This window comes from Octopus bimaculoides, chromosome 5 (assembly GCF_001194135.2).
Source record: "Octopus bimaculoides isolate UCB-OBI-ISO-001 chromosome 5, ASM119413v2, whole genome shotgun sequence".
Lineage (NCBI taxonomy): Eukaryota > Metazoa > Mollusca > Cephalopoda > Octopoda > Octopodidae > Octopus > Octopus bimaculoides.
This window is the reverse complement of record NC_068985.1, coordinates 53638188-53651991: the sequence shown is the minus strand read 5'-3', so window position 1 is coordinate 53651991 and position 13804 is coordinate 53638188. Positions and strand designations below refer to the sequence as shown.

The following is a 13804-nucleotide window of genomic DNA, read 5'->3' as shown; positions in this document are numbered from 1 at the left end:
TATATGTATATATATATATGTCTGTGTGTTTTTCCCCTACCACTGCTTGACAACTGGTATTGATATGTTTATATTCTAGTAACTTAGCTGCTAGACAAAAGTCACGAATAGAATAAATATCAGGCCTCAAAAAAAAAAAAAAGGTCCAGAAGTTCATTTGCTTGACTATAACACTTCAAGGTGGTGCCCCAGCACGGCTGCAGTCAAATGACTAAAATAGGTAGAAGATGAAAGGTATGTGTATGTATAGAGAAAGAAAGGGGTGTAAATGAATGGTCATGAGTAAAACTTTAAATCTGCTGAAATTATAAATTGCAAAAGGGATGAAAAAAAAGCAAGATATTTATAAAAACTTGTGATAGTCTGTGTTGTCAAAAAAATAAAGAAGATTAATAGTCAATGGAATTTTTAAAACAGTTGATAAAATTTTATAAGATATATATAAAAAAAAACAATTGATAAAATAAGATCAATTTGTATGCTTGGAAGTGGGGAGCTCTGAGTTCTGACTTTTTTGAAGAAATATAAGGTGTGTATTAAAAGGCTGTGAATGAAGTTCCTCAACTTCATTCACACACAAACTCACCTTACTTTATGAAAGGAAGACATAGCATAAAGTACCAAAATATGACCTCAGGACACTGAACTTTTTGGAGGAGATGACAAAGGACCTAGATATCTAGCACCTTGGTGTACTCCAGAAGACCTGTCCTGTTGAGGTCACCTCCCTTGATGAAGAGGAGTGGCCTGCAATAGTCCTGTGCCATGTAAAAAGCACTTGTGCCAGCACTGTGTAATATTGCTCTTGCTGAAGCTACATTAAAAACACCTGGCACACTGTGAAGTAGTTGGCATTAGGAAGGGCATCCAACTGTAGAAATCAAACTAAATCAGACTAAAACCTGATGCAGCTCTCTGGCTTGCCAGTTCCGGTCAAAATGTCTAACTCATGCCAGCATGGAAAGCAGACGTTTAGGGGTGTTGAAACAGTTTTATTAGTATAAAGACATTATAGAGCTGGCAGTGGAAGAGTGATAAGGAAAATACTATTGTCACTGGTATTTCATGTAATATGTTGTTATGGCATATCATGTTAGTGTGGGGAATAGGTGGTTCAGTAGCAGTAAAATTTGTGAATTTTCCACAACTGGAAGATAGAGATAACTGTGGAGGTTCAGGTTCTATGTAGTTAATGGTTCAGTAGAAATAGTTGAAGATTGAGAGTAATTAGAGGGGAAAATGTGGGCAGGAAGAAAGTAGTGGAAGAATAAATTTCAGTGAAAGAATATTGTATACAGTAATCCCTTGACTATCACAGGTATTATGTTCCAAAACCCCCCACAGTAGGTGAATATCTGTGAAGTAGAAACAGTACTGTACTGTATTTTTTAAAAATTATTTTTATAATTTGTACATATTCATTTTATTATAAATGCAAAACAACACCATGGAGGAATCAATGTAAGTTTAAGTAATAAGCTGCAATAGGTGAACTGCAATATGGCGAGGGATTACTGTATAGTGTTTAATATGGAATTTGTTTAGCAGATAGCCAGTTTCCATTATTCTTGACCATAACCTGGAATGTATGTGCTTGTGACCAATCCTAAACATTTAAAAGGCACTTTGCAGGATAGCATTAGGCAAACATTTTGTAAAGAGATAAAAGAACAACAGTTCAATGTCAAACTACTTCTTGATCCTGAAAGGAAATGGAAAGTAAGTGATACAGTCTTGACTATCTGAAGAATGTGGACCATTGATATGTGTGTGTATGTGTGTGTGTGTAACAGTATGTATTGGATTTTGCTGTTGAGTGACTTCTGGTTGTTTTTTTCTTATATGAAATGTAGTTGAGAAGTTTGATTTCCACTCACATGGTTTTGGGTTGTCCCACTACAAGGCACCATGAATGGATTTAAACCTAGGACATTATCATCATCATTTAATATCTGTCTTCCATTCTGGAATATTTTGACAGCATCCAATGGGTTGGAGGACTGTGTTATGCTTTAATGTCTGCTTTGGCATGGTTTCTATGGTTGGATGCCCTTCCTAATGCCAACACTTTATGTACCAAGTGCTTTTTCGTGGCATTAGCACTAGTAAGATTATTCTGTAGCTTGCATGACTAAGATCCCTTTCTACTCAGTAGGGCTATGATAGAGAAGGAAGCAACTTTATGCTAGAAAACAAGGGGTTGTTAAAGGAATGAGCCAGAACAGGTATCTTGCTGTAGAAGACCTACATAGTTATTCGCTTTGTACAAGTGTGGTTTATAGTAATCAGAGTGGAGTTGGTGAGATAAATAAACATAGATGCACAAATGTTTAAGTTCTTATTTAATTCAGCACACTATTATTCCTATCAGTTCAGCTCGGTATTATTTTACTAAAAATATCACCACTTACCTGAATGGTAGAATTTGTTTAACAACAGGCTTCTGCAAGTAATGGTCAACCCTGTAGATTTCTTCCTCTGAGTACCACTGTTCAAGAGACGAGGCTAAGGCTTCTGAAGTTTTACGATCGTTGCCAAAGGGTTTCTCCAGAACTAATCGTATCCAACTGTTAGCCACATGTGATCGACAGTGTTTGTGCAAAAGCTGAGCTGTTTTCACATATGTGGCTGGCGGAGTTGATAAATAAAAAATACGACCAGCAATGGGATTATCTGGGGAATGACTTTCTTCGTCAAGGGCCATTTGATGGGCTAAATTTTCATAATCTTCTTCGACTTTCAGCTGGACATACCTAACAACTGTTATAAATCGTCTCTTATGACTTTCACATTGCATATTGTAACAAGTAACAGAACGGTCAATTATTTTCATGAGAGTGTCTTCGCCAAAAGTTCTATTTGCTCTCGCACCCCCAAAGAACAGAAAATAGGGACCTTTATTTTCGATTCCGTTTCTATAGGTTTCAAACATGCTATGCCATAGGTATTTCTTAGCTAGATCTCCGGTAGCACCAACCAAAACAACACTGATAAACTGATTGGTAGACACGGCTTGAAGGATGCATAAAAAGAATATTACAGCCAGAAAGTTCTGGCAAGAATTCATATTAAGTAACATTTCTTGAAGACCTAAATGATATCCTCTGTACAAAAAAACATCAATATTAAAAACAAACCACTTCGTTGAAGGATTGGATTTTGAAATTAATACAGTGAACACACCACTTTAACAATATAATATTGTTTTTCAAGGATACAGTGTATTATACAATGGGCAGAACCGGTGAGAGAGAAATCTTTAGATGGAAATGATATCAAATAAGATGATAGTTTCATTGATTTTTTCCTCATAAATAATTTAGAGGTAAAATTGGGAGCATTTCATAAAATAGACATTAAAAAAAAAAAAAACTAATGCGTTCGGTTAATGCCTTCGTCTTTTCAACATCACGTTTGTTTGTTCCATATATATTTACAAGTATGCATGCGTGTATGTATGTGTGTAAATTACTTTAATACACAGCGGATAAGTTTTATAACAAATTACTTGATAGACATCGTCCATCTAGCAGACTGCAAAAAGTCTTTACTGTGAAATTTACAATGTCAACAATAACATACACCGGTATTTCCTTCAGTGGCGTATGCTCTCCACATGTTATGCATATACAATAATATATAAGCTTAGGGGAAAAACATGAAATTGAAATAAAATAAAAATTCACTTTGTCGAAATATTTAATTCTCGGTAAAAAATAATCCCAATTAGTTCAGTGAATCCGGTCCGGTGTAAAGCAGTGATTTTCCAATTTGTTTCTCTCTTTTAATTAGGGCTTGGGTTTTGAATAATTTTTATAATAATCATTTTTGCCGTGAGTTTTCGTGTTTCAGTTATAATAAAAACAAGAGGGGTCTTCAATATCCTGCCCTCCAATGTAAAATTTTATTCTTTCCTTTGTTTACATATTGTGATATGCAGCAATTTTATAGCCAAAAATAAATGAAATGGATATTGCAAAAATAAAAGAGCAGCAACTTATCTAATGTCCCCTGTTTCTATAGACATGTGTAAAGGAAATATATATACGTCAGCTGTCGTTATAATCATACTGTCTGCTCCACTGGAAGTATTCAGCAGCAAATATACCTCCACACACTTTTATCACACAATGTATAAAATATATATGTAATATATAATATAATATAACTTCATACATTTTCATACTGATATGTAATTCTACACACACTCAAAACATATATCTATACATGCCTGTGATTTTTATAACCATAATCTAAAACTATAGTCTATTTTACTTAAAATGTGTAACTTAACCCTACCACTTTTCAAAGGGACAAAAATAGAATTTTCACATTTATTAAAACATTATGGCTAGCATCAAATTAATAAGTAGTGCCATTCTTTCTGATTTTATGTTTTATTTCTTGAATATTTTCAGTATTATTGAATATTTTCAACAACGTAAAAGTAAAATATACCAAGTATAACATCTTTAACTGTTGAGCCTTGTCGCCAAGCATATTTACTGCTCTCCTATAATTTCAAACAGTTACTTCCGTTTTGTAATCCAGCATGTTTAATAATTTAGCGTTAGGTATTGAAAAAGCTAAATTACTTTTAGATGATCCAGCGTCACTATGTATACAAGAAGACAGCGAAGAAGAAATAGCTATTCCGCCTGCTTTTATTGGAAAGTTGAACGAAGGTATTCGATTTCGTTTGAATACTGAAATCAACACATTTTCTCATCGGTATGTATTCAGAAATCGAGCACATGTATTTTGTCGATTTCTTCCTATTCTGTTGAAGCAGTTTTAAGTCTTATGTACTCCACATCATTTTTAATTATTAGACACGAAGCTGTTCGAGATTATAAGTACCTTGTTTTATGACTTGTTTCTGATTATTAGTTTTTTTTTTCATCACAGAGATCTGATGGGGTTTTAACACTAGGCGAATCGTGATGAAGTAAATTTGTAAACAAAGATCTTCCTTCCGTGACTGTCACGTCTTTTATTGAAACGTACTACGCCGAGGACTACATTCTGACGTTTATTTCTTTTTCTCCAGGTCAGTCTTGATAGGGTAGACCAATGAGTTAAGGTGTTCCAGTCGTGACTGTCACATCTTTTAGCCAAACAGTGAATCAAAGGTTACGTTATCCAACTTGATAGAGCAAACCCATAATCAAAGTTATTCTAACCGTGACCATCACAGCCTCTATTCAGATTCAGACATAGAGTATCAGAGACTACAAGATCTAGTATTGTTATTGATGTTTGACCCTAGGTTATCACTGTTCCAGTAAGCCTGTGATCAAAGGTAATCAAGTCTTGATCATCTTGTCTTTAAAACGTAGTGTATTTGGAATGAGAGGACAATATTATAAACATGTTTCTGCATTAGTTGGCATCATTGGCACAGCAGTTATCTATTTCGCGTGCTCTTAATGTTTGGTTTCTGTGACACCTGCCACGTACACATGTGTCGTCTACATTTTCCGTTAATCTGCCTGTAATCAGTAAAATTCTTGTGTTTACACCGGATACACTATAAGGAATTTCGGCACTGTCATGCTATTAGCTGTCAGAAGTGAAAGTGCTCACTGCTAGTGAAGTATCTGTCTGTCTGCCTGCCTGCCTGTTGCTGGCCTGTCGATTCTTTGGCTACTGACAGCTAATACCATGACTGGCCGGAGCGAGCTATATGTCTGTCTGTCTGTCTCTCTCTCTATCTATCTATTACTCGAAAGTTCGCGCGTCCGCGCTAGCTAGTCGTGAGTAGAAAACACAAATTTAATATAAAAACATATTTCCTGAAATTGCAAATTATTTAAAATATAAAAATATAATTTTCAACAGAGAGAATTTATCAAAATAGAAAACAAATGAAGTTTGAAGTTTAAAAATAATAGGATCGACCACTCGCGACTAGCTAGCGCGGACGCGAGTACCCTTATACTCTGTGTTGTGTTTTCAAACGCATGGATATAGGTGTCAAATTTGTTCCAATAACTTTCGAGTAATAGATAGATAGAGAGAGAGAGAGAGAGAGACAGACAGACATATAGCTCGCTCCGGCCAGTCATGGTATTAGCTGTCAGTAGCCAAAGAATCGACAGGCCAGCAACAGGCAGGCAGACAGACAGATACTTCACTAGCAGTGAACACTTTCACTTCTGACAGCTAATAGCATGATAGTGCCGGAATTTCTACTTATTTTCTTCATATCGAACATAGTCGTTTCCCTGATAGTAGCAGGGTTCTGTCTTCTCTTGTATTTACTAAGAATTTGGCTTTTGCTAAATTTCTTTTATTCAACTTCAGATACAAGGTTGACCAAAAGTCACTCGACATCATCATCATCGTTTAACGTCCGCTTTCCATGCTAGCATGGGTTGGACGATTTGACTGAGGACTGGTGAAACCGGATGGCAACACCAGGCTCCAGTCTAATTTGGCAGAGTTTCTACAGCTGGATGCCCTTCCTAACGCCAACCACTCAGAGAGTGTATAAATCAAAATTCCATAAATACTATCTGTAATTCTGTATTGACTCGAATGGAAAACCGTGTCGCTCAAGGACTTCAGTTTGAATAATTTTCATCATATTTCATATTTAGATGCTTTTATTAAATTCATTCATTTGTTAAACATAAATAAATCTTAGAATTAAATGGTATTGAGTTACTGTCAGGTGACTTTTGGCCAACCTGTATATCTAGATTGTTAGCATATGGAAATTTCTGTGGATAACTGGTCTTAAACTCTTCTTGAATTGTTTTGAGGAACAAAAGGAGACTGAGGACTATTTTCTGGTTCACCCCTACCTTCACACTAGATTCATCACCAGACCTATCACTAACACTTACCTTGCTAACCGCACCTCTGTACATTAGCTTGTTAGCTTTCGCAAGCCATTTATCTACTGCAAGCTTCTTTAGTAACCATCAGATCATAGAGCAGGGTACCTATTAAAGTTATTCTCTTGGTAAACAAGAGCCAGATCATCATCATCATCGTTTAACGTCCGCTTTCCATGCTAGCATGGGTTGGACGATTTGACTGAAGACTGGTGAACCAGATGGCTACACCAGGCTCCAATCTGATTTGGCAGAGTTTCTACAGCTGGATGCCCTTCCTAACGCCAACCACTCCGAGAGTGTAGTGGGTGCTTTTATGTGCCACTGGCACGAAGGCCAGTCAGGAGGTACTGGCAACGGCCACGCTCGAAATGGTGTATTTTACGTGCCACCTGGACAGGAGCCAGTCCAGCGGTACTAGCAACGAACTCGCTCGAATGTCTTTTCACGTGCCACTGACACAAGTGCCAGGAAGGCGACGTTGGTAACGGTCATGCTCAAATGGTGCTATTTACGTGCCACCGGCACGAAAGCCAGACAGCTGGTGCTCTGGCAATGATCACGCTCGGACGGTGCTCTTAGTGATTTACTGGTACAGGTGCCATCACGATTTCGCTACATATCTAACATGTTTCAGATATTTGACTGTAGGGCACCACCTTGAAGAATTTTAGTTGAGCTAATCAACCCCAGTACTTATCTTCTTTTTAAGCCTGGTACTTATGGTATCATTCTCTTTTGCTGAGCTACTAAGTTACAAGGATGTAAACACACCAACACCAGTTGTCAAGCAGTGGTGGGGGACAATGACACACACATACACATATAACAGGCTTCTTTCAGTTTCTGTCAACCAAACCCACTCACAAGGCTATAGTAGAAGGCACTTGCCCAAGGTGCCACACAGTGGGAGTGAGCCCAGAACAATGTGGTTGGGAGGCAAACTGCTTATTACACAGCCATACCTGCACTTATATGGAAATTTCAACAAAAACTGATTTGAAAATGAAAAAGAAATATCTAATATTAGTGTTATTATTATTACTATTATTATTGCTAACTTGTAAGAGGATGGATCTGACTGTGTAGGATGGATCTGACTGTTAGTCAAGCTCATCATGTAGATTGTCTCACCATCTTCAGCGAGGCAGGCAGTGTTCCTCTGTCTGGTGGCTATGGTGAAAGTGGTTATGTGGTAGCAGACACTTTCCTCTTCAGTGAAGCCCTCATCAACTTAAATTCCACTTCATTAAGAAAAATGAGGATGGAGAGCAAAGTGCATTTGCCTCAGTAAATTTGTTAAAAGGTGAATGACACAAAAATGGTTTGAGTGAATTGAATTACTCTAAGCATGTGCCTGTAGATTGAGGGAGGGATTGTGTCCTTAGAAGCGTGAGTGATCTTGGATTTGTGGGGTTCTTTGATTGGCCCTACTTAGGACTGCATCATCCAGGTATTCATATATTTTGTATCATCATCATCATTTAACGTCCGCTTTCCATGCTAGCATGGGTTGGACAATTTGACTGAGGACTGGTGAACCTGATGGCTACACCAGGCTCCAATCTGATTTGGCAGAGTTTCTACAGCTGAATGCCCTTCCTAATGCCAACCACTCCGAGAATGTAGTGGGTGCTTTTATGTGCCACCAGCACAAAGGCCAGTCAGGAGGTACTGGCAACGGCCACACTCAAAATGGTGTATTTTACGTGCCACCTGCACAGGAGCCAGTCCAGCGGCACTGGCAACGATCTCGCTCGAATGTCTTTACACGTGCCAGGAAGGCTACGCTGGGCACAGGTGCCATCACGATTTCGCTTTGTATATAATATATAATTTTTATCTAAGTTTCCCGTACAGTATTTTTATGTAAACCTCTCAACAAACTGTAAACTGTCCTAATGTCCTCTTCATTGCATACTTCCATGGTAATGGTAGAATTGATGGAGTGTTGGAGAATTGTGGTATTTGTTCTAGCTCTTTATGTTCTGAGTTCAAATCCTACCGAGGTCAAATTTACCTTTCATCCTTTTGGTGTCAGTAAAATAAGATTGGTAGCAGTTAAGCACTGGGGTTGATGTAATCAACTAGCTCCATGCCTCCACATTTCAGGCCTTGTGCTTATAGTAGAAAGAATTAATATTCTCTTAATCCTTTAGCATTCAGATTACTCTATCAAATATAATGCTTATTTATTCATATTGTTTTGAATTAATCATGCATTATTTCATAGCTTTGAGATTGCTATGATGTAATTGTTTATTTTTATGACATTGTAGGGTAGGTGTGAAAGGCTAGATCTGGTCGTTTTGAACATAAAATGGGTAGATTATTTGAGCTGAATATGGCCAGTTTAAATGTTAAAGGGTTTTAGTTACCTAGGATGTTTTCTTGAGGTTTGTTAACAAGTCTTCTCAAATCTCTATTATTATTATTATTTCATATATGCACTACAGATTAAACTGTTGGAAAAAAAAAGAACCTCCTAACATAAGGCTACAACATGTAACCTTAGATGCTTAGAACCTTCCTAAGTATTCTATCTGTCCCTAATAACACTGTTTTCTAGAGCTGCCCTAAACTAAGTTTTATGCCTATTTCATCTCCATCTGTTCAAATCTTTAAGGGATTGTTCCTAGTGCACCTATAACTACGGGAATATATTTTACCTGCACTTTCCATAACCTCTGTAACTCAATGGCAAGGTCCTGGTACTTTGCTGTATCTCTCATATTGACTTTCTCATCATCATTATTATTATTATAATAATTATACTAATATCTCAATTTAATTTTAATATTTGATTTTTTCAGTTTGAATGGAGTAATTTTGGCTTATAAAGACCTGAAATTGCTTAGTTCTGAAGGAAGAATACAAGGAGATCGACCTTTTATTTATTTTAAGATGAAAATTAGTTACATTCTGTTCCAGCCAAAAATTGGAAGTACTTTAACGGGTGTCATCAAAGAGATTTATGCCAGCCACGTAGTGTGTGTTGTGCATGAACTATTCAATGCTACTGTGATTAAATCTAGTGATGACGCTACGTGGAACATTAATGCATTTAGAGTTAGTAATTTGATAGAGTTCACAGTTACGGATTTACACTCAACTCCTAAATTATTCTCCATGAAAGGTAAACTAATTAGAAGGATTGAAACAAACTCTCTTGTAAAACAAGATAAAAAGGCAAAGAAAAGACATAGGGATGTAGAATCTGAAGATGTATGTCCTGACAGTGAGAAGTTAAAAATCGAAAACCATGAAATAAATGGCCACACACTTGATGTTATCAATGACAGCAGGTAAGATAGTAATTTTATTTGCTTATGAATTTTGTCATATGAATGTGAATGTGTGTTTAATCCTTTTGTTTCCAAATTTTATTGAAATGCGCTACCTTTGTTTCAGTTAATTTTGAAAGCAATGAAAACTTCAGTAAAATAACTTTGTCATGGTGAGCTGGCAGAATCATTAGTACATCAGGCAAAATGCTTAGTGGCATTTCTGGTCTTGTACCCACATTCAAAATAATTAAGCTGGTGTTTGGAACATAAATTAACTTGAAGTTTTGGTAGAAGGTTTTAATTTGATTCATTTTCAAATTGGAAGTTTGTATCTTAGGACCAAGAGTAGTCTCAGACAGGAGAGGAGTTAGAACTTGATGAAATCTCCAATATGGTTTAAATGCTCAAGTCTGATATCCAAGTGGCATTAGAATGTAAGAAGTTAAGGACTGAAACACTTGTATGAGTTGGGTGTTTCTTCTCTGAAGACCTACTCTTGTGAGTTTCTTACCAATCTATTGTCATCATTTTCTAATATGGCATTGGTTAGAGGAGTTACTACACAGCATGTTACTGCTTGTCTTCAGTCATGTTTCATCTAACTGCGAAGTCCAATATCCAGAGATCTGACTTCACGTCTTCTACAGGTAAATTGACAAACCACATGTACCGCTCCTTGTTCATTCATGTTACATCTGCATACCAAGGCAGTCATTTCTTCCTGCATACATTAACTGATGCCATTAATTTGCAGCCCCTCTCTCAGCTCACTTGTACACCTCTCAAGTAGGCTGACATTATAATGTATCTGTCCTATCAGATGACAGCCATTATATTATTTAGTCATACAATCAGAATTTCCATGATCACAAATGAAGTGAACAGATAAACTTTAATTCCTGATGTGTACATCACAGGATTATTTGACAAATATCTTATTTCTGTAGTTCTTATAAAACAGAATTATCAAATAATAATTATTGAAAGCTATAATTTAGATCTCTTTAAATTTTCAGCAACTAATTTTAGATTTGTTATTTTTATTTTATTTTTCAGTTCTCCTGTGAAGAAAAAAAAGAAGAAAAAGAAAAAAGTGGATGAAGATAACTGATTTGATCTTTCATTGATTTGAAAACCGCTTCAACACCAAACAAATTGTTTATTGTGGTGAACACGTCAAACAGCCTTTCAACATTCACATTGATACTACAGACCCACATCACATTAAAAAACTGATATCACTTCATCTTTAGGAAGAAAATAAATTTTATATTTTCTAAATATTTAGTCATTGTAGTCATTAAGAAATAAGAAGTACCTTTGCATACGAGGAGGTACTGAAAAGTTCCTGGCTTTGGGTAAAGGAAAATACAGGAGGATCAATTAATTATGATTTTATTCAATTGGCACGTGAAAAGTCATTCGAGCGAGGTTGCTGCCAGTGCCGCTGGACTGGCTCCTGTGCAGGTGGCACGTAATATACACCATTTTGAGCGTGGCCGTCGCCAGTACCGCCTGACTGGCCTTCATACTGGTGGCACATAAAAGCACCCACTACACTCTCGGAGTGTTTGGCGTTAGGAAGGGCATCCAGCTGTAGAAACTCTGCCAAATCAGATTGGAGCCTGGTGTAGCCACCTGAGTCAAATCGTCCAACCCATGCCAGCATGGAAAGCGGACGTTAAACGATGATGATGATGATATTCCTCTCTCAGATTCACACACTTATTGCAGTGGTCCTTCAGTTTTTCTAAGCCTTGTAAAAGAACTGGGAAGGTTGGGCCTCTAATCTGGTGTTTCACGATACCCTTAAAGCCAGGAACTTTTCAGCACCCCCTTGTATTCTCTCCTTTTCCAACTAGGGTAGTCCTATATCTCCTCTACTATTTCTATTCCTGTAAGATACTCTAACCTCTCATCACTTGGCTAAAGCCAACTCCTTCAACTCAATATTACTGCCACATCAGTTGAGGAGTATTGTCATGGCTTTGGTCAGTATATGTATGTATACAGTTGTATGTGTGTGCAAAATTTTTAATATTCTGTCACAATGTAAGCATAATGGTGCCAACATAGATATTCCTTGTTAATAAAACCAGTTGTTCTGTGCTTTTGAATACCTGTGGAGTATTAAAAATAAAAGAACAAAAATCCCATACCCGAAAAAAAAAAAAACACAGGTAAATGACAGGAAAGGCATCCTGCAGTAAAATCTTGCCCCAAAATCAATTCCCTATCTAAGTCAGAGAAATAGACGTTGAAATTGAAAGAATATACAAATGTAAGGGGGCTACATGGCTACCTTCTACATTGTGAGTAGCCATGTAACCCTTTCACAGCAAGTAACCTATTCTTCTCTAGCCCCTTCCCTCCTAGCATAAAGTCACCTCTCTTGAGGTCAATATTCTTGCAGTGGTATGAAAAAAGTACCCAGTACAGATTGTAAAGTGGTTGGTGTTAGGAAGGCATCATGAATAGTGAAAAACAGACATCAAACAAAAACAAAAGTGATTTTAAGAATTGATAAAATTATTTATTTAATCCCCTAAAAAAGCCAATACTAGGAAATAGATAAATGTTTGAGTGATTCTGTTAAATCAGTACTATTTAGACTGGTACATTTATCAACAAGTCGAAGTCTCTTGACTAATTCAGCAGGAATACGGGAGTCTGTGGTCTGTATATTCGTAGTTTCAGGAAAGACATAGAGAATTACATTGACTTCAACTTCAATATTGGTCTGGTATATACTCTGAAACTCAGTCTTGATTTGATTTAAAGCTTCTTTACGTATCAGCTCATTGAACAATAGTGTATTTATGACTAGGACACCTGAAAGAGAACATATCTAGAAATATAATTCTATTTTGCTTAAATTAACAGTTACAACAAAAGAAGAGAGTAATTAAAGTTAGGTTATACTGTGTGCTTAAGAAGCCTGCTTTTCAACCATGTAGTTTTGGGTCAAGTCCCATTGCACAGCACCTTGAGCAAAAGTCTTCTACTGTAGCACTGGCCTAACCAAAACTTTGTGAATGGAAAACTGAAAGCAGCTTAGTGTGTGTTTGTGTGCATGTTTCTGTGTAGCCTTGTTTTGGCATCATGATGGTTGTAAGTGAGCATCAACATCACACAAGTGATGTTGGTTTCCAGTTTTCTCTGAAAAACTTGTCTGGCCATGGGAAATATAACTGTGCTTGAAAACAGGAAGAGCATCTGGCCATGGAAAATTTGCCTCAATGAATTATGTTTGAACCCTTGCAGACATGGAGAAAAGTGAATGTTAAAATGGTAATGCAGTAAAGGAGTAGGTAGTAACTCTATAAGATGTACCCGGTGCAAGCTATGGACACATAAGAGGTGCAGCAATATCAAAGGCAGATTAACTACAAAGTTAATCTTTGTATGTGGCAGATGTTCAGGGGCAATAAACACTGTAAACAAACAGGAAACAACTTCTATCTCATTCCAGGGAGAAAAACTAGAGGTAGTTGATAGCTTCCGCTATCTGGGTGACCAAGTTAGTAGTGGGGGTGGGTGCGCTGAAAGTGTAACTGCTAGAATAAGAATAGCCTGGGCCAAGTTTAGAGAGCTCTTACGTCTGCTGGCGACAAAGGGACTCTCACTCAGGGTAAAAAGCAGACTGTATGACGCATGTGTACGAACAGCCATGCT

General features: G+C 37.0%; 3 protein-coding genes across 4 annotated transcripts in view; 1 reads left to right on the top strand and 2 right to left on the bottom strand.

The window, feature by feature from the left end:
* The window catches only part of LOC106867532 (GDH/6PGL endoplasmic bifunctional protein), a 19843-nt gene extending 15674 nt beyond the window's left edge, over positions 1-4169 (bottom strand). The window contains exon 1 of the mRNA XM_014912429.2: positions 2412-4169. Coding sequence (XP_014767915.1) covers positions 2412-3079 — 668 coding nt within the window. The 5' untranslated portion in view covers positions 3080-4169. The remainder of the gene's footprint in view (positions 1-2411) is intronic.
* Positions 4170-4515: 346 nt separating this feature from the next.
* LOC106867536 (DNA-directed RNA polymerase I subunit RPA43) lies at positions 4516-11410 on the top strand. The gene is made up of 3 exons (XM_014912434.2): positions 4516-4731; positions 9656-10147; positions 11186-11410. The coding sequence occupies exons 1-3, from the start codon at positions 4553-4555 to the stop codon at positions 11238-11240; spliced, it is 726 nt and encodes a 241-aa protein (XP_014767920.1). The 5' UTR covers positions 4516-4552; the 3' UTR covers positions 11241-11410.
* A 1227-nt stretch (positions 11411-12637) lies between these two features.
* LOC106867533 (eEF1A lysine and N-terminal methyltransferase) overlaps positions 12638-13804 on the bottom strand; it is a 35010-nt gene continuing 33843 nt past the window's right edge. For both annotated transcript variants that reach the window (XM_014912431.2, XM_014912430.2), the window contains exon 14: positions 12638-12961. In XM_014912431.2, coding sequence (XP_014767917.1) covers positions 12690-12961 — 272 coding nt within the window. In that variant the 3' untranslated portion in view covers positions 12638-12689. The remainder of the gene's footprint in view (positions 12962-13804) is intronic.